The sequence below is a fragment of the Triticum dicoccoides genome, chromosome 4A (genome assembly GCF_002162155.2).
Source record: "Triticum dicoccoides isolate Atlit2015 ecotype Zavitan chromosome 4A, WEW_v2.0, whole genome shotgun sequence".
Lineage (NCBI taxonomy): Eukaryota > Viridiplantae > Streptophyta > Magnoliopsida > Poales > Poaceae > Triticum > Triticum dicoccoides.
The window spans coordinates 588,613,343-588,640,782 of record NC_041386.1 but is presented as its reverse complement, the minus strand read 5'-3'; the positions used below and the strand labels follow the sequence as shown (position 1 = coordinate 588,640,782).

The 27,440-nt window shown below is 45.5% G+C and overlaps 1 protein-coding gene and 2 non-coding genes across 3 annotated transcripts; all 3 read left to right on the top strand.

Annotated features, from left to right (window-relative positions):
* The first annotated feature begins 10,906 nt into the window (after positions 1–10,906).
* LOC119287037 (polyadenylation factor subunit 2-like) lies at positions 10,907–15,765 on the top strand. The gene is made up of 4 exons (XM_037566526.1): positions 10,907–11,636; positions 11,723–11,892; positions 14,894–14,968; positions 15,049–15,765. Exons 1-4 carry the CDS (start codon positions 10,973–10,975, stop codon positions 15,535–15,537), a joined length of 1,398 nt encoding a protein of 465 aa, XP_037422423.1. The 5' UTR covers positions 10,907–10,972; the 3' UTR covers positions 15,538–15,765.
* On the top strand, positions 13,694–13,781 carry LOC119290359. The gene has a single exon (XR_005141874.1). It is a non-coding gene; the product is annotated as a small nucleolar RNA Z161/Z228 (small nucleolar RNA).
* On the top strand, positions 13,949–14,037 carry LOC119290358. Its single transcript, XR_005141873.1, has one exon. It is a non-coding gene; the product is annotated as a small nucleolar RNA Z161/Z228 (small nucleolar RNA).
* Positions 15,766–27,440: the final 11,675 nt, after the last annotated feature.

The following is a 27,440-nucleotide window of genomic DNA, read 5'->3' as shown; positions in this document are numbered from 1 at the left end:
GTGTCCTCTCTTATGTCCGTGCTTGGTCGACGCTACGTACTATACATACGTATAGAGAGGACTAGACACGCTAGCTAGCTAGTAAGCAAACGAAGGAAACAGAAGATCGTCATGAACATATATGCATACAGAGAGAAGTGATATCGACCACCTCTCCTTCTCCGAGAGATTGGTCGAACAACAAGTTCTCGTATATCTATCCGACACTACCGGCTACATATATACAATAATTATCTCTTACAAATATAATCATACGGACTCATGGTCCACATAGTATTCTCCGTCTTCAGCGATCACGTGGTCAAGAAAGAATGCCGCCAATTCCTCTTGAATTGCTCGCATGCGAGCTAGTGCTAGGAGTTCATCCCGCTTCCGAAACATCTAATTTAAAGAAGGGGGTCAATACATATATATATGAATGAATGAAACTCAACATAAATGATGGTAATAAAATAAAATTGTGAATGTTGTTGTTACGTACTTCATATTGTTCGTCAGTGTAGCCCCGCTCACAGGTCGTGTGGCGGATGGACATGCAAACGTAGTATCCACAGGAATCATTCCTTTGTTCCTGCCACAGCCACTTTACAAGAAATAGAGGTCAATCAAACTAATAAGCAAGAATGTCAAATCAATAGGAGATGCGCGGAACATGCTACTATAGTACTTACTTTCGGGTGTCTAAATTGCAGCTTCTTCGGGAGTCCTGGAGCTTTTTTGGAGAATTTTTTCCAAACCCTGCCAGACAAAGAAAACAATTACTTGATATATCAGGAAATGAACAAAGTTGCTGATATGGTGGATAATGATCGATTTAACTTACTTATCGAGCATTTGAGTCATGTCCGCATAGTCCTGAGGATCTTTTCATCTTGAGTCTAAGACGGTTACTAGTCCCTGCTCAAGCTTAATCTCTAGGAGAATATAGTGGTAACTGCACACGCATGCATAACTCATCAATTACATTACTATAACCTTGACTAATATATAAGGGAAACCGAATACGCACAAGACAGTAACACTCACTTGAAGTTGTAAGGAAAGAGTATTATATCTTTGTTTTCATTTATTACCAACGATCGTAGCAGGTTGGCCTCGGTAGCTGCGGCATGAAATTTAACCTGAGTTGCATCTATGAGATATGTGTTAATGAACCCAATATCACCGACTTGTCTTTTCTTCAATTCGGCGATCTTCAATCTGCATAATATAGTGAGGATGATTATAAATACATGCAATGAAAGAGCTGGGCTATATAGAGAGACTTAATGACAGAAGTAGTACTACTTACAGACGGTAGCAGGTGACCGTTGTTTTATCAAGGGCCAATTGATTGAAAAACTGAAAGAACTCCTCAAATGGAACAAGCAACAGTTCAATTCCAATGAGGTCATGCTCCTTTTTAACTTTCACATACAAAGTACTCCTTCCCCCAGAGTCTCTGCAGATTTTCAAGTACCAATCATGCAATCTTCGCATCATCGTTGATAGAGATCTTTCATCTTTGACGAGAGGCTTCCCGTACTCGTATCTTTGTATCTGCACCTCCATGAAATCATAATGTACATCGTCGGGCAGGTAATCGCCAAGATTGCTATAACCGGGCACCATCCTTAGATCATTAGCGACGTTGTCACTAGGCACCTTGAGCGGGGGGCACGATTGCTTCGCTTGTTCGCCGAGCTGGGCAATTTGTTTCCCAGCTCGTCGTTCTTTCAGCCTTTGATCACCGATAGTACTTCCCGACTGCTCCACTTCGGCAAATTTCTTTCCAATAATGCGCTCATAGTTTCCTTTCGGCGGAGACTTGGGTGGTTTTGTCAGGGCAGCCAGAGTGCACTTTGCTGTCACCGGATCTACCTTCTCCTCCGGAGGTGGATGTTTCTTTACTTTCACCCCTTCAAAGTAGTTCCTCACTTCTTCTCGTGCGATCTCGGTGTTCTCCTCCTGGGTCCTCTCGTATGGTAACTTCTCTGGAGTCTTCAGAGAAGGACCGAATATGTATTTCCTCCTGCCTCTGGCTGTACTGCTAGACGCCGACAGAGCAGACGGAGCGGTTGTCTTCTTTACTTGCTTACGAGACGGAGGAGAAGGACTACGATGGCCGGAGTAGCCGGAGCGGCGGCAGGTCTCTTCCGCCCTTGCTGACGAGGCAGAGAAGGAGGAGGCTGGCTGCTCGGGTGCGTCGGCGCGGGCGGAGAAGGAGGCGGAGTGCCGCCACGCGCCGGAGAAGGAGACGGTCGAGTGCCCTGATCGTCACTCGCCGGAGGAGGAGGCGGGGTGCCCTGACTCGCCGGAGGAGGAGGCGGTGGAGGAGACGGAGTGCCCTGACTTGCCGGAGGAGGAGGAGGAGGCGGAGGCATCCAGTTCGGAAGGTTGATGAGCTCCTTCCGCCATAGGCATGGAGTCTTCAGAGCAGACCCCAGCCTAGTCTCCCCTTCACCGGTAGGGTGGTCAAGGTGGAGGTCCTCAAATCCCTCCGTTATTTCATCCACCATCACCCTAGCATATCCTTCTGGAATGGGCCGGCAGTGAAAAGTTGCGCCGGGTTCAGTAGGATAAACAGAGCCAACAGCCACCTTGACCTTCAAATTCATCCATTGCGTCATAAGGTGGCAATTTTGAGACTCTATGATAGCATCCACGGGATAGCTGGCAAGAGCCGTCAAGGCATGCTCCGGCTGAAGCAGCTCGGTGGAAGCCACGCTGCTTCTCCGCTGAGATGGCGGGGTAGCTTTGGCAGTACATTTGCTGCGATTTGCTTCTCGTTCCTCTATCGCTTGTACCCTTGCTTGCAGCGCCTGCATTTGGGTCTGCTGCAATTTCTTCCTCCTCTCCTGGGATTTGTAACCGCCTGCGTCCGGAAACCCAACCTTCCATGGAATGGATCCTGGCGTGCCTCGTGTCCGTCCAGGGTGCTCAGGATTCCCGAGGGCCATTGTGAGCTCGTCGTTCTCTCTATCTGGAAAGAACGTCCCTTGCTGCGCTGCTTCGATATACTGCTGAAGCTTCCTGACTGGTATGTCCATTTGATCGTTCGTCCAAATGCACTTCCCTGTTACAGGGTCCAAGGTTCCGCCAGCCTCGAAGAACCAAGTCCGACAATGGTCTGGCCAGTTAATTGTCTCTGGTTCGATCCCTTTATCAACCAGATCATTCTCAGTCTTGGCCCACTTAGGCCGGGCTACGAGGTAGCCACCTGACCCCGTGCGATGGTGATGCTTCTTCTTCGCAGCATTTTGCTTGTTTGTCATCGACATCTTCTTTAGGACTCCCATGAACCTCTCAAAGGGGAACATATTGTGTAGAAATACGGGCCCCAGGATGACAATCTCGTCGACTAGATGAACTAGGACGTGCGTCATGATATTGAAGAAGGATGGTGGGAACACCAGCTCGAAACTGACAAGACATTGCGCCACATCACTCCTTAGCCTTGGTACGATTTCTGGATCGATCACCTTCTAAGAGATTGCATTGAGGAATGCACATAGCTTCACAATGGCTAATCGGACGTTTTTCGGTAGAAGCCCCCTCAATGCAACCGAAAGCAGTTGCGTCATAATCACATGGCAGTCATGAGACTTTAGGTTCTGAAACTTTTTCTCTGGCATATTTATTATTCCCTTTATATTCGACGAGAAGCCAGTCGTGACCTTCATACTGAGCAGGCATTCAAAGAAGATTTCTTTCTCTTCTTTCGTAAGAGCGTAGCTGGCAGGACCTTTATACTGCTTCGGAGGCATGCCGTCTTTTTCGTGCAAACGTTGCAGGTCCTCCCGTGCCTCAGGTGTATCTTTTGTCTTCCCATACACGCCCAAGAAGCCTAGCAGGTTCACGCAAAGGTTCTTCGTCACGTGCATCACATTGATTGATGAGCGGACCTCTAGGTCTTTCCAGTAGGGTAGGTCTCAAAATATAGATTTCTTCTTCCACATGGGTGCATGTCCCTCAGCGTCATTCAGAACAGCTAGTCCACCGGGACCCTTTCCAAAGATTACGTAGTGTAAATCATTGACCATAGCAAGTACGTGATCACCGATACGCATGACGGGCTTCTTCCGGTGATCTGCCTCGCCTTTGAAATGCTTGCCTTTCTTTCGACATTGATGGTTGGTCGGAAGAAATCGACGATGGCCCAGGTACACATTCTTCCTGCATTTGTCTAGGTATATACTTTCAGTGTCATCTAAACAGTGCGTGCATGCGTGGTATCCTTTGTTTGTCTGTCCTGAAAGGTTACTGAGAGCGGGCCAATCGTTGATGGTCACGAACAACAATGCCTTAAGGTTAAATTCCTCCTGTCTATGCTCATCCCACGTACGTACACCGTTTCCATTCCATAGCTGTAAAAGTTCTTCAACTAATGGCCTTAGGTACACATCAATGTCGTTGCCGGGTTGCTTAGGGCCTTGGATGAGAACTGACATCATAATGAACTTCCGCTTCATGCACATTCAAGGAGGAAGGTTATACATACATAGAGTCACGGGCCAGGTGCTGTGATTGCTGCTCTGCTCCCCGAAAGGATTAATGCCATCCGCGCTTAAAGCAAACCATACATTCCTTGGGTCCTTTGCAAACTCATCCCAGTACTTTCTCTCGATTTTTCTCCACTGCGACCCGTCAGCAGGTGCTCTCAACTTCCCATCTTTCTTTCGGTTCTCACTGTGCCATCGCATCAACTTGGCATGCTCTTCGTTTCTAAACAGACGTTTCAACCGTGGTATTATAGGAGCATACCACATCACCTTCGCAGGAACCCTCTTCCTGGGGGGCTCGCCGTCAACATCACCAGGGTCATCTCGTCTGATTTTATACCGCAATGCACCGCATACCGGGCATGCATTCAGATCCTTGTATGCACCGCGGTAGAGGATGCAGTCATTAGGGCATGCATGTATCTTCTCCACCTCCAATCCTAGAGGGCATACGACCTTCTTTGCTGCGTATGTACTGTCGGGTAATTCGTTATCCTTTGGAAGCTTCTTCTTCAATATTTTCAGTAGCTTCTCAAATCCTTTGTCAGCCACAACATTCTCTGCCTTCCACTGCAGCAATTCTAGTACGGTACCGAGCTTTGTGTTGCCATCTTTGCAATTGGGGTATAACCCTTTTTTGTGATCCTCTAACATGCGATCGAACTTCAGCTTCTCCTTTTGACTTTCGCATTGCGTCCTTGCATCGACAATGACCCGGCGGAAATCATCATCATCGGGCACATCGTCTGGTTCCTCTTGATCTTCAGCAGCTTCACCCGTTGCAGCATCATTGGGCACATCGTCTGGTTCCTCTTGATCTTCACCAGCTCCCCCCGTTGCAGCATCACCGTATTCAGGGGGCACATAGTTGTCATCGTACTCTTCTTCTTCGCCGTCTTCCATCATAACCCCTATTTCTCCGTGCCTCGTCCAAACATTATAGTGTGGCATGAAACCCTTGTAAAGCAGGTGGGAGTGAAGGATTTTCCGGTTAGAGTAAGACCTTGTATTCCCACATTCAGTGCATGGACAACACATAAAACCATTCTGCTTGTTTGCCTCAGCCGCATCGAGAAACTCATGCACGCCCTTAATGTACTCGCAGGTGTGTCTGTCACCGTACATCCATTGCTGGTTCATCTGCGTGCATTATATATAATTAAGTGTCCAAATTAATAGAAGTTCATCATCACAATAAAAACCAAAGTGCATACATTGTTCTCATCTAACAACATATAGCTCTCCAGAGCATCTAATTAATTAAACCATACATTGAAACTATGTAAAACATTTCAATGCGAAAACAAATGCGATCATAATCGCAACCAAGGTAACAATTGATCCAACGGCATAATGATACCAAGCCTCGGTATGAATGGCATATTTTCTAATCTTTCTAATCTTCAAGCGCATTACATCCATCTTGATCTTGTGATCATCGACGACATCCGCAACATGCAACTCCAATATCATCTTCTCCTCCTCAATTTTTTTATTTTTTCCTTCAACAAATTGTTTTCTTCTTTAACTAAATTTAACCTCTCGACAATAGGGTCGGTTGACATTTCTGATTCACATACATCCTACATAAATAAAATCTATGTCACGTTGATCGGCATTATGTTCATAAACAATAAATGAACCAATAGTTATAAAGATAATATATATACCACATCCGAATCATAGACATGACGAGGGCCGACGGGGGCGGATACCAAAACCATCGCACTATATAAGATGCAATAATAAAAGTAAGAAAATAATACAAGTTTCTATGTAAACATACAAGTAAGAATATTTTTCCTTTCAGAAAGAAGATAAGAACAAGAGGCTCACCACGGTGGTGCCGGCGATGAGCTCGGCGCGGGTGATCGATGGCGGTGAAGACGGGGACGGGGCGTGACGGACCGCTAAACCTAGACAAATATTATGGAAAATGGAACTTGGAGGTCGAGCTTGGAGAGAAGAAAGCTTAAGTAGTGTGTCTCAGGCATTCCATCGAACACCTTGTGTGCATAGGAGGTGAGCTAGAGCACCACCAAGCCCTCTCCCCCTCAGCCAGAGAAAAACAGAGCACTGGGGTGCTCTGCTCGCGAGCGAGGGGTATATATAGGCACCTCATTGGTCCCGGTTGGTGACATGAACTAGGACTAAAGGGGAGTCTTTGGTCCCGGTTCAAGCCACCAACGAGACCAATGGTGGTGGGCCAGGAGCGAGGCCCATTGGTCCCGGTTCATCCCACCAACTGGGACCAAAAGGTCCAGATGAACCGGGACCAATGGCCCACGTGGACCGGTCGGCCCCCTGGGCTCACGAACCGGGACCAATGCCCCCATTGGTCCCGGTTCTGGACTGAACCGGGACTAATGGGCTGACCCAGCCTGGACCAAAGCCCTGTTTTCTACTAGTGCCCCTTCTTCCTCTTCTTCCTTCACCTCCTCCCTAGATGGGAGAAGGATTTCCCCTTTGGTCCTTGGCCTCCATGGCATGGGAGGGGCGAGAGCCCCTCCGAGATTGGATTTATCTCTCTGTCTCTCTCTGTTTCTGCGTTCCCAGATTCTTCCCTTTCACCATTTCTTATATTCCCTGAGATCCGTAACTCCGATTGGGCTGAAATTTTGACACAATCTCTATCCGGAAATTAGCTTTCTTGCGGCAAAAAAGGGTACCAACCGCCTTACGGGGTGGCCACGAGGGTCAGGGGCGCGCCTGACACCCTGAGGCGCACCCCCCTACCTCGTGGGCCCCTCGAGCATCATCTCACGTGGATTCTTCTTCCCAAAAATCATATATATTCCAAAAAGATCTCTGTCAGTTTTTATTCCGTTTGGACTCCGTTTGATATGGATATTCTGTGAAACAAAAAACACGCAACAAACAGGAACTGGCACTGGGCACTGGATCAATATGTTAGTCCCAAAAATAGTATAAAAAGTTGCCAAAAAGTATATGAAAGTTGAATAATATTGACATGGAACAATCATAAATTATAGATACGACGGAGACGTATCATCTACCTTGAAGACTTACCAGAGTGATTGGGCGAGGACTGGGTGTCCTTAGCTCAAGGGGAATAATGTGAAGACACGGTCTTCCGAGTTGAATCTCAGCCTCCCTAACCAGACGTACAGTTGTCACAGCAATTGGAACTGGTCCAACAAATCATTGTCTTCAACGAGTTACTGGTTTCATCCTTCCCATTCCTTTACTTACTGTTGGCTCTAGTGAAGTCATTGTATAATTGTATTATCTTTTGTCTTCACTGAGTGCCCGCTTGTTCTGATTGGCTTCACACTATCTTCCTACCTGATCTATACTGCCTAGCTGCTATTAGTCGTTGTGCTTTCACTTCATTGAATACTTGACTATGGCTTCCTTAGTGTAGTCTACCTTCCGCTGCATGATAATAGGTTTATTTCTATCGTTTGTCTTCGAAACTTCCATGTTCTGAAGACTTTCATAAAAATCGCCTATTCACACCCCTCTAGTCGATCGCTAGCACTTCCACTAGGGCAGGGGGGAGGCACTTCTCTAGATCACTCCCATTGACTCCCTGTTATCTAGGGTTCTGCTCTAGGAGGGATGAGTCGGTCTTTTCATAGTTATCACCCGTAACTACTAAGAAACGGATGACTTATGTGGCAAACAAATATTAGTGTGTCTCTTTGGATTGTACGATTTTGATATGAATTTTATAGGTTCTGTATCGTAAGGATTTCCCCCTACATAAGCTCTTTGGATTATAAGGGGTGAGTGTATGCGCGTATGTATAAACGCTTGCGTCTGTACTTATGTTAAAAAAACGCTCTTTGGATTAGGCTAGTCATAGTGGGAGTAACATAAGTAGTAACATAGATGTCACATAAGCAAAAAAGATGATGTGTCATGTAATTAAAGAGGAGAGAGGCAAATAGAGTAACATAATATGTTACCATCATATGACGCTTTCCAATGCAAAATGAGTCTACAAAGCAATAAATATAGCTATGTATGTTACTACACCTATGACACTTCCCACTATGGAGATAGTAACATAGACTAGTAACATATATATGTTACTAGTCTAAGTTACTCCCCACTATGACTAGTCTTATAGGGCTTGGTTACTAAATTCCTACGGAACTTATTTATACGCCCCCATTCCATACATATCTCGATGTGAGCTCAAACCTCATTCCTTTACTTTGTCAAGTCCAATAACTTTCAGCCTATCTCTCTTCTCGCTCCTCAGTCCTCTAAATTTCTTGTGTTTGCTTTATGTGCGCCATCAAAATGCACATATTGCAAAAGAAATTATGTGTTATGTAATCATGTAGAATTCCATGGCACTCGATCATACTTTCTTTCTTCATATTCCTAGGTTTTCAAATTATTGCATAACAAAACACAAAAGAGAAGTAGTGGTGTAGCCAAGTCAGCGATGATGCATATATTTGTGCATGGATGGCAGCTTAGAATCAGCCTCATGAAAAATTATGTATCCTAAGAGGTTCTAGCACGTGAAAACGCTCTCTAATGGAACTTCTGTTTTAGCTAGTAGTGAGTCGATGACCAATAAACCACCGTGCATACAACAGAGTCAGGAACAAGTGAGCGTAGCCATGGAATCGTAATGCAGACTCTGTTGGTACAATTCTTATGTGTCGACATACTCCATAGTGGGATCTATGATCCATTTTTTGGCTGTTATTTCCTTGTGTAGTGGACCATAAAGGGGAGTTCAGTAAAGGAAGATATTCAGAAAAGCTTGTCGCTACCTCTATAGCTTAGGAGCTCATGGGCTCGTAACCTTGGAACCAACAAAATTGACAATTCATTTGGGTATATTGCCGTCAAAGGCCCATCCAACACCCGCCCACGGTGATTTTTCATGCAAGACGTTTCTTACCTATTTCGAAGTAGTCTGGTTTATTCATATAAGGATTGCTGATAAGACCAATCATCAACAAAAAAAAGCCATTTTTAGTTTTATCCATTCATGTAAACTTCTTGAGGTTTTAAAAAATATGTTTTTGTGAAAAAGATCCATCAATATTATAAAAGATCATCAAAAGTACAAATAACCTCAAACATAATCAAAATTACATCAGAGGTCTCTAAAAAAATGAGCGACCACTGCCGCCGCGAGAACGAGCCACACACGTGTTGTTGTCACCGCTCTCCTACCAAAGCCGTCTTGACCTTTGTCGATGATAGTTGGGAAGTCGTTTGACTCTTGAATATATTTGAAGCAACTATCATCAAATCTCGTTGTCGGGCATGCACGACGAGGAGCCCTAACCTTGCTGCCCTAATGAGTTGTCAAGAATCTACACGAAGCTCCATCGACAACGTCAAGATAGACGAACCTGTGGAGAATCAGAGCTCGAAAGACAAACTCGAAGAAGAAGCGCCGCACCTGCAAGACAACAAAAACTAACATAAACTACTAGTCAAAGCAAAGGCACTGGGATTCCCCTCCCCGCTATCGACCGCTGGAGCAGTAGGAAGAGGGGAGGCAAATCCGTCGGGTGGGCTCGACGCCGAAGCCGAAGGGTATGGTAGAAAACGCAAGAGTTATATATGTTCATGAGTGCCTTTATTTGATCCTTTATGACAACAATATATCGAGTTGTTCAGATGCAAGCGAATGAGGTTATATTCGTATGAAGACAACACCTACTCTACAGTTATCTTTGTTCTTTTTGCCCAGGAGGCCACCTTTCTCCATCATACTCTTTTGAGGACGTACAATGTTCTCTATGTGAAAACAACAACTATTCTTTTGTCATTTGCATCGTCGCTTTGAAAATCTTGATCATTTGTGGATATAAAACGACACATGTCTTCGTTAAGCACTCAAGGCCTTGTAGTTGTATGTTTCACTTCGGATGACATTCATTCCACACAACCAAGAGTTCAACGAATTGTTGAAGGCCCGCTTCTAAAATTGTTAAGGCTTGTAAACACTGACATTCATTACTCGCGAGGATTACAAAAGATGTCAATATAATCATGAAAGAAAGGAGAAATATAGTTCAACGAAAGACACGTCCATCTATCCTCATAGGCTTGCTTTGCACATCTATGGGCATCCTCATTGGCTTCACGCCAGGCACCAAAATAAAACTCTTAAAAGTCCCTACTCAAATATGTGATTGCTCATATATACTTTTTATAATATAATAATATAATAAAACACAGGTAAGAAAACAAACCATAAGCTGCTTGTACTTTTATGTGTGTTATATACAAGCTGTAATTTCGCCAACTCAAAAAAAAAAACAAAAGTTGAAATTTCGCAAAAACAAAGAATGATCGAGCTCATTCTAGACGGAGGCAGTGCTTTGCGATGCGTGCGCGGCCATCTGGCCCGCCCGCAAATCGCCCTACCCCTCCCTCGTCCATAAATTCCAGTCTCCCACGCCGCCCCAATCTCGCCGCCCCGACTCGACCCGACGCGCCTCCCAAGCCCAAATCCCCAAATCGCCCCTAAAACCCTAGCCGCCGCCATGGCCGCCTCCCCCACCGCCTCCGCCTCCGGCTCCGCGGCCGCGGCGGCGGCGGCCGCCTCCGAGGCCAACGACGGGCCCACGCTCTCCGTGGTCACCAAGCGCCTCCGCGCGCTGCGCAAGAAGCAGAACCGCATCGCGCAGATGGAGGAGGCCGTCGCCGCCGGCAAGACGCTCAACCAGGAGCAGAAGGAGGTGATGCGCTCCAAGCCCACCCTCGCCGCCGTCATCGACGAGCTCGAGCGCCTCCGCGCGCCCCTCGCCGTCGCCGTCGCCGAGGAGGTCGCCGTCGCCCCCGCCCCCGCCCCCGCCCCGGCCCCGGAGCCCTCCGGCTCCGATTCCTCCGTCCAGGACCTCCTCGCGCTCGTCTACTTCGGCGCCCTCTTCGACGTCAAGCCGCAGAGCGACTTCATCGCCACCATGGTCGCCCGCGAGCATGAGCGGAGCAGCTGCATCACATACGACTGCGTCGGGGACGACACCGTGGACCTGCTCGTGGAGGGAGACCTCGACGTCGTGTCCGCTGTGGCCGCCCTTGCCGCCGCTCGCCCTGCTTCTGCGGTGGGCGTCTCCCACCGTGACGCCCTCCAGGCCTGTGCCCACCATGCCCGCTTATGGCTCGCCCGCGCCGACGAGCCGATCCATCCTGGCTCCTCTGTTACTTGTGAGTGTTGTTGATATACTAGTAGATTTGTTATCTGGTTTGGTTGGAAATTGTTGCTGACTGAAAGCTGTGGCTTTTGGCTGTAGATGCTGCGGTGAGGGCTAAGCTGGACAGGATCATGGCATCAGACTACTACACAGCAGCTGCAGTTGGAGGAGGGAGCTATGGAGCTGAAGGTGTGCAGGCACAGGAGAGCATGACTGCCTCACCAGAGGCATCAGCAGTGGAGGAGAACCTAGCTGCTGAAGATCACAAGGTGAAATCGCAAACTGCATTTTTTGTGTAATTTAATTTATGCTTAGCATGGTGCAGTTATCATTGCCCTTAAACTGTGCTCTGATCTTTGTCGACGATTGGTCAATGATGTGCTCCTAGTATTATTATTATCAGCATTGCTGCTGCTGCTGCTGCTGCTGTTTGTGCCGATTCAGTAGTAATGCTCAATGTGGAAAACTGCAAGGTCTCTCCATTTGGGATGTAGATTATGCTGTTCTATATGGATGTTGTGGGCCTTTGCTTAGATATAACAGACAGTGCCTGTGCATTGGTGTTCTGGAAAAACTGCTGAAGATAATAACTTAACCACCATGTGCTTTGTATAATATTATGTGTAGTGTCACCACTATCTAGAATTCATCGTTGTGGTCTGGCAATAGCATGATTGTTTATCTTGCATGTGTTTCTTTTCTACTTTGTGTGTCTAATTTTTCGGAGTCTACTTTGTTGTCCATTACTTAGAATGCTGGTTGAAAAAACACTAATACCTGATGTAAAAACATTCTGAAAAAGGGTACACATGTATTTTGTTTGTAAATTTAACTAAAAAAACTGGCATTTCTGCAGCATGAGTGGAGAAACCAAGTTTAGCGCTCTGACAATATTTGTACCCTTTGTATAAAGCAAGTTTTGTGCTCCTAAAGAATTGCATTTTAGAGACCTAGATTTGTTTCTTTTGCTCAGGCGCAAAAATATGTTTGTTTTTCCAAGTAAAGCTACTGGAATCTGAATGGATCACACATTTGCACGTGCAATTTTACCTGAATTTTAAGACACTCAAATTATTTACTCCCTCCGCTCTTATATTTCTTTACAGAGGGAGTATTTACTATCTACTGAAGAAGCACATGCTCCTGCATTCCATTTTACATCTGTCATTCTGCTTTTTGCATATCTACTGTATGATTATGACTTAGGACCAACATAACTTTGATAAAACAACTTAAAAGCTGAATATTTTTTGGGTCTGGTACTCTTTGGCATTCTAGCTGTGTACTTATGATATTGTTGCAGGATTATTTCCTTCATAACTATAGGTCATTCATAATCTTTGTTTAGTCCTGAGGAATCTTCTTTGACTTCTATTTTAGGATTAAGCTGCAAGGTCCTAGGCCCTTTACAGTCTTTCTAGTTACAGAATCTAGCCTTATTGTTCTTGCCAGTTTCGTTACGCAAGCTTGATTATAGAGATGTTATTTACCCAGCATTAATATGATAAGTGTAGGCTCCAGCCTCTGGTGCTCGTCATAAAATCACTTACAATTTAAATATGTAGAAGACAAGGCTGCTGCTGTACCCACTCATTTGTATGTGTACTCAAAACTAAAGTTAGTGTCATTTTCCTAAATTTCTAAACTGATTTCTAACCTGTGAGTTCACTCTCATATTCCATTTTTTATAACAACAACCTAGACATCGTCCAGGCTCATCTGCTGCATGTTGCCTCGAGACATTATATTTACAAACTGTACAATGCCCATCCCCCACCTTTTAGTATTATGATTATTGGAACAAAAGCTAGACAGCAGTGCCATCAACTTACAACACCTTTGGTAATATCACAGTTCTTTGGTGTAGAGTACCATTAAGATGCACCTCCATACTTATGATAAATCAACGAGGTGGGATACACATTTGAAATGGTGCATCCATAATTAAATAGTTATCCTGGAGAAATCATGCTGTCTTGCATTTTTCAAACATCCAATCATGAATTTGGGTGAATGTTTAACTTTTGTGTGTTTTCCAATGTTTTGAGTCGCTGGAACTGTTTTTGTTTTGCGCCATATGATGAGAAACCTTATCCAACTCACGACAGTCATCTGAGACACTTAGTGTGTAATGGTGCATTCATATTTCGCTGATGGCATTTCAGTATTTTTTAGTTCCCTGGAGAGAATTGTGTTAATGCAAGTTTTAGAATAACCTGAACTCCTGAAACTTTCGTGAACATGTTTATTGGTAGAACTAATCATTAACGATCTTGGGAAAGTTAACATGTTAACATGCAAACTGTTTTTAAACAATATTGCGTTGTGCATGTGATGAGAAACCATTTGCAACTCACGACGGTCGCCTGAGACACTTTGTGTGTAATGGTGCATTCATATGTTGTCTGATGCCCCTTCTGTTTCTTCAGTTTGTATGTGATTTGGGCTCTCCTGTGGTTTTTATTTGTACGGAGTGCCTCAGCTTTGTTTGATGGGTTGATTGCATTTGTTTTCCGTTCATACGTTTTCAGCTGTTGACTCGATATGTCCTTCTCATTCTGAGTGTATCTATTTTTGTAAAAATAGCACTTTCCCTATGTTCTATTTTAAAACAAACTTGTATTAGCAGTGTCTTGTTATTAAGCTGATTCATATTTTCACTGAAGATTTGGGTGTTATTTGCCGGTGGCTTCCCAGCGAGCCATGCCCGTGCTAGTGTCATGATAGCTGGTGTATATAGATATAGAGAACAAAATGTAGGTACATGTAATTGTTATTCTTGATGAGAGGGTCATATTTCCCAGAAGACTGGTTCTCCTGGCTAGCTGTACTCTGATTCCAGACTCCTTGTCTCTAGGTTCAATTGTATAATAAGTAAAACAAATAATCAGCCACTATATTTTGTCCAGAAAAGCAAAAGCACCACTAATTTGCTGGTACTAGCATATGGTGATCAGAGTCAGGACTTTGAGTGTGCACCTAAAGCGCTACCATGTGTGTAGTGTTTCTGCTTATGAGATTTAAAATAATATACTTTGCTAGATTTATTGTTTTGGTTAGTTGTATTGGCTTGGTTATTATTCATTTAGTCTGAGCTATGATAGACTGAGCATATCATGTTTTGTAATTATCAGATGGGTGTTTATATTTGAAGTTCACATGGTTTTATTGTTTGACATTTTGAGGGGTCAAGTATTTTGTTTGTTGACCTCTAAAAGTAGAAATGATTGAGCTTATATTGATCTTGTTGGTTTGTTTACTTGTTGACAGGAGGAGAAGGAAGACTCCCATGCTACGGAAATTTACAATGATCATCAGTCTGATTCAGCGGACGTGCAAAATGTGGTAAAGACGGATGACCTGTGGATTGTTTTTCTGTATATGAGATATATATTTTCAGGCTGAAGCTAACATGCCAGTTTCAGGATCGTGAAGCCCCCGTGAACCCTCCCGAGGAGTATCCCTCTGTTCAGGCAGAGCAGGAGAAGTTTGACATGGAAGAGCAAGATGAGAGGGATGCTGAGCCAAAAGAGCAGCAGTTCCAGCACCCTAGGCGGTCTCATCAGAACCAGCGGGGAGGTGGTCGTGGCAGGAGGGGGGCCTACCCCAATGGCCGCGGCGGGCGTGGAGGCGGCCGCGGCATGGGCGGCGGATACCAGAACGGGCGTGGATACCAGGGCGGGGGTGGCGGATACCAGGGAGGCGGTGGCGGGTACCAGAATGGCCGGGGTGGCGGTGGCGGTTACTACAACAACAACAACGAAGAAGGGTACTACCAGCCGAGGAACTTCAACAACAACAGGGGCAGGGGCGGTCGGTCTGGCGGCGGCAACTCTTACTACGGCAACCAGGGAGGCGGCGGCGCGCAGGGAGGCGGCCACGCGTACGCCGAGAGGGTTGAGGCAAACGCTTAGTTGTTGAATTGTTTTGCTTGGGTGGAGGTCACGAGAGGGAGAGAGAAGAGTCTGGGAGCCATTTTGTTATTATAGAACTAACTTACCTGTTATTACGTCGCAATCCGTCACCCATCTGTGAGTTGGTTTTGTTGGTCCAATCCGATGACTGCATATGGTTGGTCGATAAATGTGGAATCTTGGTCGAAAGTAGCTTCAGGTCATGTTTGTTGGTTCCCTTGTTGCTTCTGTTTACGGATGTTTTTAGTTACTCTTCACTCGTTCGATGTGTTGGGCAACCAACATATCAGGGAGCACAGATTGAAAACAAAACTTGGCGCAACACTGGAGTTCTCCACGATTTCGTATAAAAGATACAGGGAATGATTTTCATGCATCTGGGGTCAAAGATCTGTAAAAAGAGGCTACATGCAAGTAATATAACGGGAATTATTTCCTCGGGGAATACTATAAGATTTTCATGAGGCTGATCCTTGTTGCCATTCACGCACGAATATCCTTCAAGAAAATAATGTAGAAAGTCTTAAATTCCGGATCTTCTATTGCACGGATTTACAAATAGCATAGAAGAAAATAGTGTAGGAAGTTTTAAATTCCGGATCTTCCGCTGATTTACAAATAGCACAAAAATGTAAAAAGCGAAACCAAAAGTCCACGAGCATAGTATTTTAACTATGACCTGTTGATGCATGAAGGGAGCTTTCATGGTGGAAACTGAAGTCCAAAATTTTAAAACGTTGAAAAAACTTAATGTTTTCTTTCAATAGAATGCTCATAATATACAAAAGCGTTCTGAAATTTGAAAAGTTGCTCTCAATTTTACAAAAAAAAAGCGTGTTCTCTGGAAAACGAAAACAAAACAATGACCTGAAAAACTAGTAATAAAAACAGAAAAAATACAGAGGAACGACCAGCGACTTGCACTTTTTTTTGCGGGTGAAAAGGGATTTCTCATTACTCAAGGTGGTCTCTCAGCGGAGGCCAGACGTACAACAGGGTCAATCCCCGAGTGGAACCACACAGCGGTTCGTGGGGTTCGTCGCCCGTAAGAGGCAAGTTCATGGCTACATTTATTTTGTGACCGGCAACATAGAGTAAATGAGATCTCCCTTCCAGCGGCAGTCGCTAAATCTCGTATCTCCTGAATGAGGGTGCGGTGCACCGAACGATCCTCCCCATTTGCTGTGATCATCGCCACAGCCTCCGCGCAATCAAGCTCGACCGTGATAGGCAACCCGGTCCTGTTTAGGGCCAGCTCCAGGCCCTCCTTGCAAGCCCCAAGCTCCGCTCCGAGCGCATTATCGCATGTGCGCAGCTCTCTACATGCAGTATAGATGATTTCTCCTCGATCATCGCGCAAAATCATCCCTCCTCCTGCCGCTCCCGTCTCCGCAATGAAACTGCCATCGGTATTCAGCTTAGTGCGTCCCGACGCTGGCGCGGTCCATGATCGCTCCTCCTTAGCCTCCTTGGGATGCCGAGTGACAAACGGCGGCAAGGAGACCGTCATCTTCCCCTTGACCACATCCGCATTTGGGAATTGTTGGATACAGAGCAGTGAAGTAATGTACCCATGCAAGAATCGTCGTGAGGCTTCAGGAGGTGGCGGCTTCTTGTCATGCGTGATCTCATTCCGGACATGCCAGGTTCTCCACATGATCATAAGGACGATCATCCTCGTAGCCTCGTCAAGGGGGTCCAGCAGAGTAAATAGCCATTCCGGTCCTGTGTACAGGATGTCCTCCACCTTGGGGATACACCAATCCGTGGCCTTAGCGTGCCACAGCTCCTTTCCCCACGGGCACCTGCAGAAAGCATGGAACATATCCTCCCGTTCCAGTCCACATAAGGGGCATAGGTCAGAAACCTCAAGATGGCGAGAGAGCTTATTTGCCCAAGTAGCAAGAGAGTTCGTAACGATCCTCCAAGCAAACACGCGTACCTTTGGGGGAGCAGGGCACCCCCATATGATCTTCCAGATGGCGCGATGACCATCCGGTGCCCTGCTCGTGGAGGTGGCCAGTGGACGCTCGCGCTCGTCCATGGCGAACCGATAAGCGGATCGAACGGTGAAGATACCGTTCTTCTCTGGGGCCCATGCGATGATGTCGTCGGTGACGCGTGTCGAAGTACGAATGCTGGAGATCATCTCTACGTCTGCCGGGTGGAAGTAGCGATGGAGCAGGTCAAGGCGCCATGACCTATCCTCGTGCAGGAGCTCGGCCACTCGTCGTAGTCGGCAGGTACCCTGTTGGGTGATAAGTTGGCGTGAAGGTTCGCGGGGGATCCATTTATCTCGCCAAATCCGGATGTTACGGCCATCCCCTACACGCCAGACGATGCCCTTCTTGAGGAGCTCTAGGCCATACTAAATGGCCTGCCACGTAGGGGAGGCGTTGCCTGAGAAGACTGTATCCTCTAGGCGGCCTTCAGGGTAGTACCTCGCCTTGAGCACCTGCGCACATAAACTGTGAGGATTTATTAGTAAGCGCCACGCCTGCCGGGCAAGGAGGGCCTGGTTGAAGGCGCGAAAATCTCGGAAACCCAGCCCGCCCTGTGTTTTGTGCGCCAGGATCTTTGGCCAAGCCAGCCAATGTGTCTTCCTCTTCCCTTCCGATGCTCCCCACCAGAAGTTCCGGACCATGCGGTTGAGGTCATCACATACAGACATAGGAAGCTTAAACACCCCCATAACATACGTCAGTATAGCCTGCACAATAGCTTTGATCATCGTCTCCTTTCCAGCCAAGGATAACGTGTCTCCCCATGCTATGATTCTCTTCAATAATCTGGATTGCAGGTTTTGAAATTTCCCACGAGACATGCGACCCTCCGGTGTGGGTAGCCCCAAGTATTTATCCTCAAACAAATCTGTCACAATATTAAGAACTGCACGTACTTTCTGCTGCTCTTCCCTTGTACACGCATCACCAAATAAGGCACTGCATTTGGCCGGATTAATGCTCTGTCCGGTGGCTCTCTCATAAGCATGCAGGACTTGCTTCACATTTCTTGCTTGCTCCTCTTCAGCTTTGAAAAAGAGTAGCGTGTCATCTGCAAAGAGCAGATGGGACACACCAGGAGCTCTGCGGCACACCTTTAGCGGGGTAAAATCTTCATTTTCTTCCCCTTTCTTCAACAAAGCAGATAGCCCATCAGCCACCAATAAAAATAGGAACGGGGATAGAGGATCACCTTGCCGTAGCCCACGGGACGGTGCAAACGAATCCAAGAGGGTACCATTGAATTTTACAGTGTATCTCACCGAGGTGACGCATGACATAATCCAGTTCACCCATCGGTGAGCGAAACCCATCTTTTGCATCATTCGCTCCAAGAAGATCCAATCAACCCTGTCATAAGCCTTGGATAAATCCAGTTTATAAGCGCAAAAGCTTTTTTCAGGATCCTTCTCTTGCTGTATATAGTGAAAGCACTCAAAAGCAATTAAAGCGTTGTCTGTTATGAGGCGTCCAGGTACAAAGGCACTCTGCTCCAGCGAAATAATCTCATCAAGAATAGGTCGAAGGCGATTTACCAGACATTTAGCCACCACTTTGTAGATGACATTACACAGGCTAATGGGCCTGAACTCAGACACTCGTTCCGGGTTGTCCACCTTGGGAATGAGTACTATGGCCGTGTCATTCACTCCATCCGGCATAGTGCCCATCCGAAAAAACTCCCTCACGCCAGCAATGACTTGCTCCCTCATCACCTCCCAGTTCCTTTGAAAGAACCAAGCGGGAAATCCATCCGGTCCCGGTGCTTTCAGGGGGCCAATCTGGAACAAGGCATCAGCAATCTCCTTGTCGGTGAAATCTGCGCACAGCCCAACATTCATGCGGTCAGTAACACGAGTGTTAATTAAATCAATAACCGGATCCGGACAAATGGTTTCATCCGCAGTAAACAGCGTAGAGAAGTAATCTGAGATCATCGCCGCCATAGTTCCATGATCACAATGGGCGATTCCTGAAGCATCAAGTAGCTTTTTTATGCGATTCTTTCTAGCACGCCATTTGGCCTTCCTGTGGAAAAATTTGGTATTACGGTCCCCTTCCTTTAGCCACGCCACCCGCGACCGTTGCATCCACATCATCTCTTCGCGGTACAGGAGCTCGTTGAGGCTATCCGTCGCTTCCCGTATTTCCCTTCTATCTGCATTCATGGACAGAAGCTCCTCGAGCCGTGAACGAGACTTGTTAATCTCTTTTATGAAATCGAATTTTTTCCGGCTCCAAACCTGCAGCTTCTTCATCAAATTACCCAAGCCAGAGGATATGTCACCAAGATTGAGCATAGAACCCAAATCTGTCCAGGTTTTCATAATTACCTCCGGGAGCGATGCCTCCCTTTCCCACATGACTTCATATTGCCGAAACCTCCTGCCAGCAGCTTGCATCGGTTCAAAACCACAACGATAGTTTGTCAAATAGACTCCGTTTTAACCTTCGCAAGGACCGGGCGTAGCCATACTTGGTTCAACTAAAGTTGGAGAGGCAGTCGCCCGCAAGCCATCTCTGTGCAAAGCACGTCGAGGGAACCGGTCTCGCGTAAGCGTACGCGTAAGGTTGGTCCGGGTCGTCTCGTCCAACAATACCGCTGAACCAAAATATGACATGCTGGTAGGCAGTATGACTTGTATCGTCCACAACTCACTTGTGTTCTACTCGTGCATATAACATCAACATCATTAACCTAGGCTCGGATGCCACTGTTGGATTTCGTAGTAATTTCAAAAATTTTCCTACGCACACGCAGGATCATGTGATGCATAGCAACGAGAGGAGAGTGTTGTCTACGTACCCAACGCAGACCGACTGCGGAAGCGATGACACGACGTAGAGGAAGTAGTCGTACGTCTTCACGATCCAACCGATCAAGCACCGAAACTACGGCACCTCCGAGTTCGAGCACACGTTCAGCTCGATGACGATCCCCGGACTCCGATCCAGCAAAGTGTCGGGGAAGAGTTTCGTCAGCACGACGGCGTGGTGACGATCTTGATGAACTACAACAGCAGGGCTTCGCCTAAACTCCGCTACAGTATTATCGAGGAATATGGTGGCAGGGGGCACCGCACACGGCTAAGGAATCGATCACGTGGATCAACTTGTGTCAACTTGTGTGTTTAGAGGTGCCCCTGCCTCCGTATATAAAGGAGGAGAGGAGGGGAGGCTGGCCGGCCAAAGAGGGAGGCGCAGGAGAGTCCTACTCCCTCTGGGAGTAGGATTCCTCCCCCCAATCCTAGTCCAACTAGGATTCCTCGGAGGGGAAGGGAGAGAGGGGGGCCGGCCACCTTCTCCTAGTCCTAATAGGACTAGGGGAGGGGAAAGAGGCGCAGCCACCTTGGGCTGCCCCTTTCTCCTTTCCACTAAGGCCCATGATGGCCCATATGGCTCCCGGGGGGTTCCGGTAACCTCCCGGTAACCCGGTAAAATCCCGATTTCACCCGGAACACTTCCGACGTCCAAACATAGGCTCCCAATATATCAATCTTTACGTCTCGACCATTTCGAGACTCCTCGTCATGTCCGTGATCACATCCGGGACTCCGAACAACCTTCGGTACATCAAAATGCATAAACTCATAATATAACTGCCATCGTAACCTTAAGCGTGCGGACCCTACGGGTTCGAGAACAATGTAGACATGACCGAGACATGTCTCTGGTCAATAACCAATAGCGGGACCTGGATGCCCATATTGGCTCCTACATATTCTACGAAGATCTTTATCGGTCAGACCGCATAACAACATACGTTGTTCCCTTTGTCATCGGTATGTTACTTGCCCGAGATTCGATCGTCGGTATCCAATACCTAGTTCAATCTCGTTAACGGCAAGTCTCTTTACTCGTTCCGTAATACATCATCTCACAACTAACATATTAGTTGTAATGCTTGCAAGGCTTATGTGATGTGTATTACCGAGAGGGCCCAGAGATACCTCTCTGACAATCGGAGTGACAAATCCTAATCTCGAAATACGCCAACCCAACATCGACCATTGGAGACACCTGTAGTACTCCTTTATAATCACCCATTTACGTTGTGACGTTTGGTAGTACCCAAAGTGTTCCTCCGGTAAACGGGAGTTGCATAATCTCATAGTCGTAGGAACATGTATAAGTCATGAAGAAAGCAATAGCAACATACTAAACGATCAGGTGCTAAGCTAATGGAATGGGTCATGTCAATCAGATCATTCTACTAATGATGTGACCTCGTTAATCAAATAACAACTCATTGTTCATGGTTAGGAAACATAACCATCTTTGATTAACGAGCTAGTCAAGTAGAGGCATACTAGTGACACTCTGTTTGTCTATGTATTCACACATGTATTATGTTTCCGGAAAATACAATTCTAGCATGAATAATAAACATTTATCATGATTATAAGGAAATATATAATAACTTTATTATTGCCTCTAGGGCATATTTCCTTCAGTCTCCCACTTGCACTAGAGTCAATAATCTAGATTACACTGTAATGAATCTAACACCCATGGAGCTTTGGTGCTGATCATGTTTTGCTCGTGGAAGAGGCTTAGTCAACGGGTCTGCAATATTCAGATCCGTATGTATCTTGCAAATCTCTATGTCTCCCACCTGGACTAGATCCCGGATGGAGTTGAAGCGTCTCTTGATGTGTTTGGTCCTTTTGTGAAATCTGGATTCCTTTGCCAAGGCAATTGCACCAGTATTGTCACAAAAGATTTTCATTGGACCCGATGCACTAGGTATGACACCTAGATCGGATATGAACTCCTTCATCCAGACTCCTTCATTTGCTGCTTCCGAAGCAGCTATGTATTCCGCTTCACATGTAGATCCCGCTACGACGCTTTGTTTGGAACTGCACCAACTGACAGCTCCACCGTTTAATGTAAACACGTATCCGGTTTGCGATTTAGAATCGTCCGGATCAGTGTCAAAGCTTGCATCAACGTAACCTTTTACGATGAGCTCTTTGTCACTCCCATATACGAGAAACATATCCTTAGTCCTTTTCAGGTATTTCAGGATGTTCTTGACCGCTGTCCAGTGATCCATTCCTGGATTACTTTGGTACCTCCCTGCTAAACTTATAGCAAGGCACACATCAGGTCTGGTACACAGCATTGCATACATGATAGAGCCTATGGCTGATGCATAGGGAACATCTTTCATATTCTCTCTATCTTCTGCAGTGGTCGGGCATTGAGTCTTACTCAATTTCACACCTTGTAACACAGGCAAGAACCCTTTCTTTGCTTGATCCATTTTGAATTTCTTCAAAATTTTGTCAAGGTATGTGCTTTGTGAAAGTCCAATTAAGCGTCTTGATCTGTCTCTATAGATCTTAATGCCTAATATGTAAGCAGCTTCACCGAGGTCTTTTATTGAAAAACTTTTATTCAAGTATCCCTTTATGCTATCCAGAAATTCTATATCATTTCCAATCAGTAATATGTCATCCACATATAATATCAGAAATGCTACAGAGCTCCCACTCACTTTCTTGTAAATACAGGCTTCTCCAAAAGTCTGTATAAAACCAAATGCTTTGATCACACTATCAAAACGTTTATTCCAACTCCGAGAGGCTTGCACCAGTCCATAAATGGATCGCTGGAGCTTGCACACTTTGTTAGCTCCCTTTGGATCGACAAAACCTTCTGGTTGCATCATATACAACTCTTCTTCCAGGAATCCATTCAGGAATGCAGTTTTGACATCCATTTGCCAAATTTCATAATCATAAAATGCGGCAATTGCTAACATGATTCAGACGGACTTAAGCATCGCTACGGGTGAGAAGGTCTCATCGTAGTCAATTCCTTGAACTTGCCGAAAACCTTTTGCGACAAGTCGAGCTTTGTAGACAGTAACATTACCATCAGCGTCAGTCTTCTTCTTAAAGATCCATTTATTCTCAATCACTTGCCGATCATCGGGCAAGTCAACCAAAGTCCATACTTTGTTCTCATACATGGATCCCATCTCAGATTTCATGGCTTCTAGCCACTTTGCGGAATCTGGGCTCACCATCGCTTCTTCATAGTTCGTAGGTTCATCATGATCTAGTAGCATGACCTCCAGAACAGGATTACCTACCACTCTGGTGCGGATCTTACTCTGGTTGATCTACGAAGTTCAGTAGTATCTTGATCTGAAGTTTCATGATCATTATCATTGGCTTCCTCACTAACTGGTGTAGGTGTCACTGAAACAGTTTTCTGTGATGAACTACTTTCCAGTAAGGGAGCAGGTACAGTTACCTCGTCAAGTTCTACTTTCCTCCCACTCACTTCTTTCGAGAGAAACTCCTTCTCTAGAAATGATCCATTCTTAGCAACAAATGTTTTGCCTTCGGATCTGTGATAGAAGGTGTACCCAACAGTTTCCTTTGGGTATCCTATGAATACACATTTCTCCGATTTGGGTTCGAGCTTATCAGGTTGAAGCATCGCAGCCCCAAACTTTAAGAAACGGCAACTTTGGTTTCTTGCCAAACCATAGTTCATAAGGCGTCGTCTCAACGGATTTTGATGGTGCCCTTTTTAACGTGAATGCGGCCGTCTCTAAAGCATATCCCCAAAATGATAGCGGTAAATCTGTAAGAGACATCATAGATCGCACCATATCTAGTAAAGTACGATTACGACGTTCGGACACACCATTACGCTGTGGTGTTCCGGGGGGCGTGAGTTGCGAAACTATTCCACAGTTTTTCAAATGTACACCAAACTCGTAACTCAAATATTCTCCTCCACGATCAGATCGTAGAAACTTTATTTTCTTGTTACGATGATTTTCAACTTCACTCTGAAATTCTTTGAACTTTTCAAATGTTTCAGACTTATGCTTCATTAAGTAGATATATCCATATCTGCTCAAATCATCTGTGAAGGTGAGAAAATAACGATATCCGCCATGAGCCTCAATATTCATCGGACCACATACATCGGTATGTATGATTTCCAACAAATCTGTTGCTCTCTCCATAGTACCGGAGAACGGTGTTTTAGTCATCTTGCCCATGAGGCACGGTTCGGAAGTACCAAGTGATTCATAATCAAGTGGTTCCAAAAGTCCATTAGTATGGAGTTTCTTCATGCGTTTTACACCGATATGACCTAAACGACAGTGCCACAAATAAGTTGCACTTTCATTATCAACTCTGTATCTTTTGGTTTCAACATTATTAATATGTGTATTACTACTATCGAGATTTAGTAAGAATAGACCACTCTTCAAGGGTGCATGACCATAAAAGATATTACTCATATAAATAGAACAACCATTATTCTCTGATTTAAATGAATAACCGTCTCGCATTAAACAAGATCCAGATATAATGTTCATGCTCAACGCTGGCACCAAATAACAATTATTTAGGTCTAATATTAATCCCGAAGGTAGATGTAGAGGTAGCGTGCCGACCGCGATCACATCGACTTTGGAACCGTTTCCCACGCGCATCGTCACCTCGTCCTTTGCCAGTGCCCGCTTATTCTGTAGTCCCTGTTTCGAGTTGCAAATATTAGCAACAGAACCAGTATCAAATACCCAGGTGCTACTGCGAGCATTGGTAAGGTACACATCAATAACATGTATATCACATATACCTTTGTTCACCTTGCCATCCTTCTTATCCGCCAAATACTTGGGGCAGTTCCGCTTCCAGTGACCAGTCTGCTTGCAGTAGAAGCACTCAGTTTCAAGCTTAGGTCTAGACTTGGGTTTCTTCTCTTGAGCAGCAACTTGCTTGCCGTTCTTTTTGAAGTTCCCCTTTTTCTTCCCTTTGCCCTTTTTCTTGAAACTAGTGGTCTTGTTAACCATCAACACTTGATGCTCCTTCTTGATTTCTACCTCCGCAGCTTTTAGCATTGCGAAGAGCTCGGGAATAGTCTTGTTCATCCCTTGCATATTATAGTTCATCACGAAGCTCTTTTAGCTTGGTGGCAGTGATTGGAGAATTCTGTCAATGACGCAATCATCTGGAAGATTAACTCCCAATTGAATCAAGTGATTATTATACCCAGACATTTTGAGTATATGCTCACTGACAGAACTGTTCTCTTCCATCTTGCAGCTATAGAACTTATTGGAGACTTCATATCTCTCAATCCGGGCATTTGCTTGAAATATTAACTTCAACTCCTGGAACATCTCATATGCTCCATGACGTTCAAAACGTCGTTGAAGTCCCGATTCTAAGCCGTAAAGCATGGCACACTGAACTATCGAGTAGTCATCAGCTTTGCTCTGCCAGACGTTCATAACATCTGGCGTTGCTCCAGCAGCAGGCCTGGCACCCAGCGGTGCTTCCAGGACGTAATTCTTCTGTGCAGCAATGAGGATAATCCTCAAGTTACGGACCCAGTCCGTGTAATTGCTACCATCATCTTTCAACTTCGCTTTCTCAAGGAACGCATTAAAATTTAACGAAACAACAGCACGAGCCATCTATCTACAATCAACATAAACAAGCAAGATACTATCAGGGACTAAGTTCATGATAAATTTTAAGTTCAATTAATCATATTATTAAAGAACTCCCACTTAGATAGACATCCCTCTAATCCTCTAAGTGATCACGTGATCCAAATCAACTAAACCATGTCCGATCATCACGTGAGATGGAGTAGTTTCATCGGTGAACATCATTATGTTGATCATATCTACTATATGATTCACGCTCGACCTTTCGGTCTCCGTGTTCCGAGGCCATATCTGCATATGCTAGGCTCGTCAAGTTTAACCTGAGTATTCTGCGTGCGCAACTGTTTTGCACCCGTTGTATTTGAACGTAGAGCCTATCACACCCGATCATCACGTGGTGTCTCAGCACGAAGAACTTTTGCAATGGTGCATACTCAGGGAGAACACTTCTTGATAATTTAGTGAGAGATCATCTTATAATGCTACCGTCAATCAAAGCAAGATAAGATGCATAAAAAGATAAACATCACATGCAATCAATATAAGTGATATGATATGGCCATCATTATCTTGTGCTTGTGATCTCCATCTCCGAAGCACCGTCATGATCAGCATCGTCACCGGCGCGACACCTTGATCTCCATCGTAGCATCGTTGTCGTCTCGCCAATCTTATGCTTCCACGACTATCACTACCGTTTAGTAATAAAGTAAAGCATTACATCGCGATTGCATTGCATACAATAAAGCGACAACCATATGGCTCCTGCCAGTTGCCGATAACTTGGTTACAAAACATGATCATCTCATACAATAAATTTCAGCATCATGCCTTGACCATATCACATCACAACATGCCCTGCAAAAACAAGTTAGACGTCCTCTACTTTGTTGTTGCATGTTTTACGTGGCTGCTACGGGCTTAAGTAAGAACCAATCTCACCTACGCATCAAAACCACAACGATAGTTTGTCAAATAGACTCCGTTTTAACCTTCGCAAGGACCGGGCGTAGCCATACTTGGTACAACTAAAGTTGGAGAGGCAGTCGCCCGCAAGCCATCTCTGTGCAAAGCACGTCGAGGGAACCGGTCTCGCGTAAGCGTACGCGTAAGGTTGGTCCGGGTCGTCTCGTCCAACAATACCGCTGAACCAAAATATGACATGCTGGTAGGCAGTATGACTTGTATCGTCCACAACTCACTTGTGTTCTACTCGTGCATATAACATCAACATCATTAACCTAGGCTCTGATACCACTGTTGGGTTTCGTAGTAATTTCAAAATTTTCCTACGCGCACACAGGATCATGTGATGCATAGCAACGAGAGGAGAGTGTTGTCTACGTACCCAACGCAGACCGACTGCGGAAGCAATGACACGACGTAGAGGAAGTAGTCGTACGTCTTCACGATCCAACCGATCAAGCACCGAAACTACGGCACCTCCGAGTTCGAGCACACGTTCA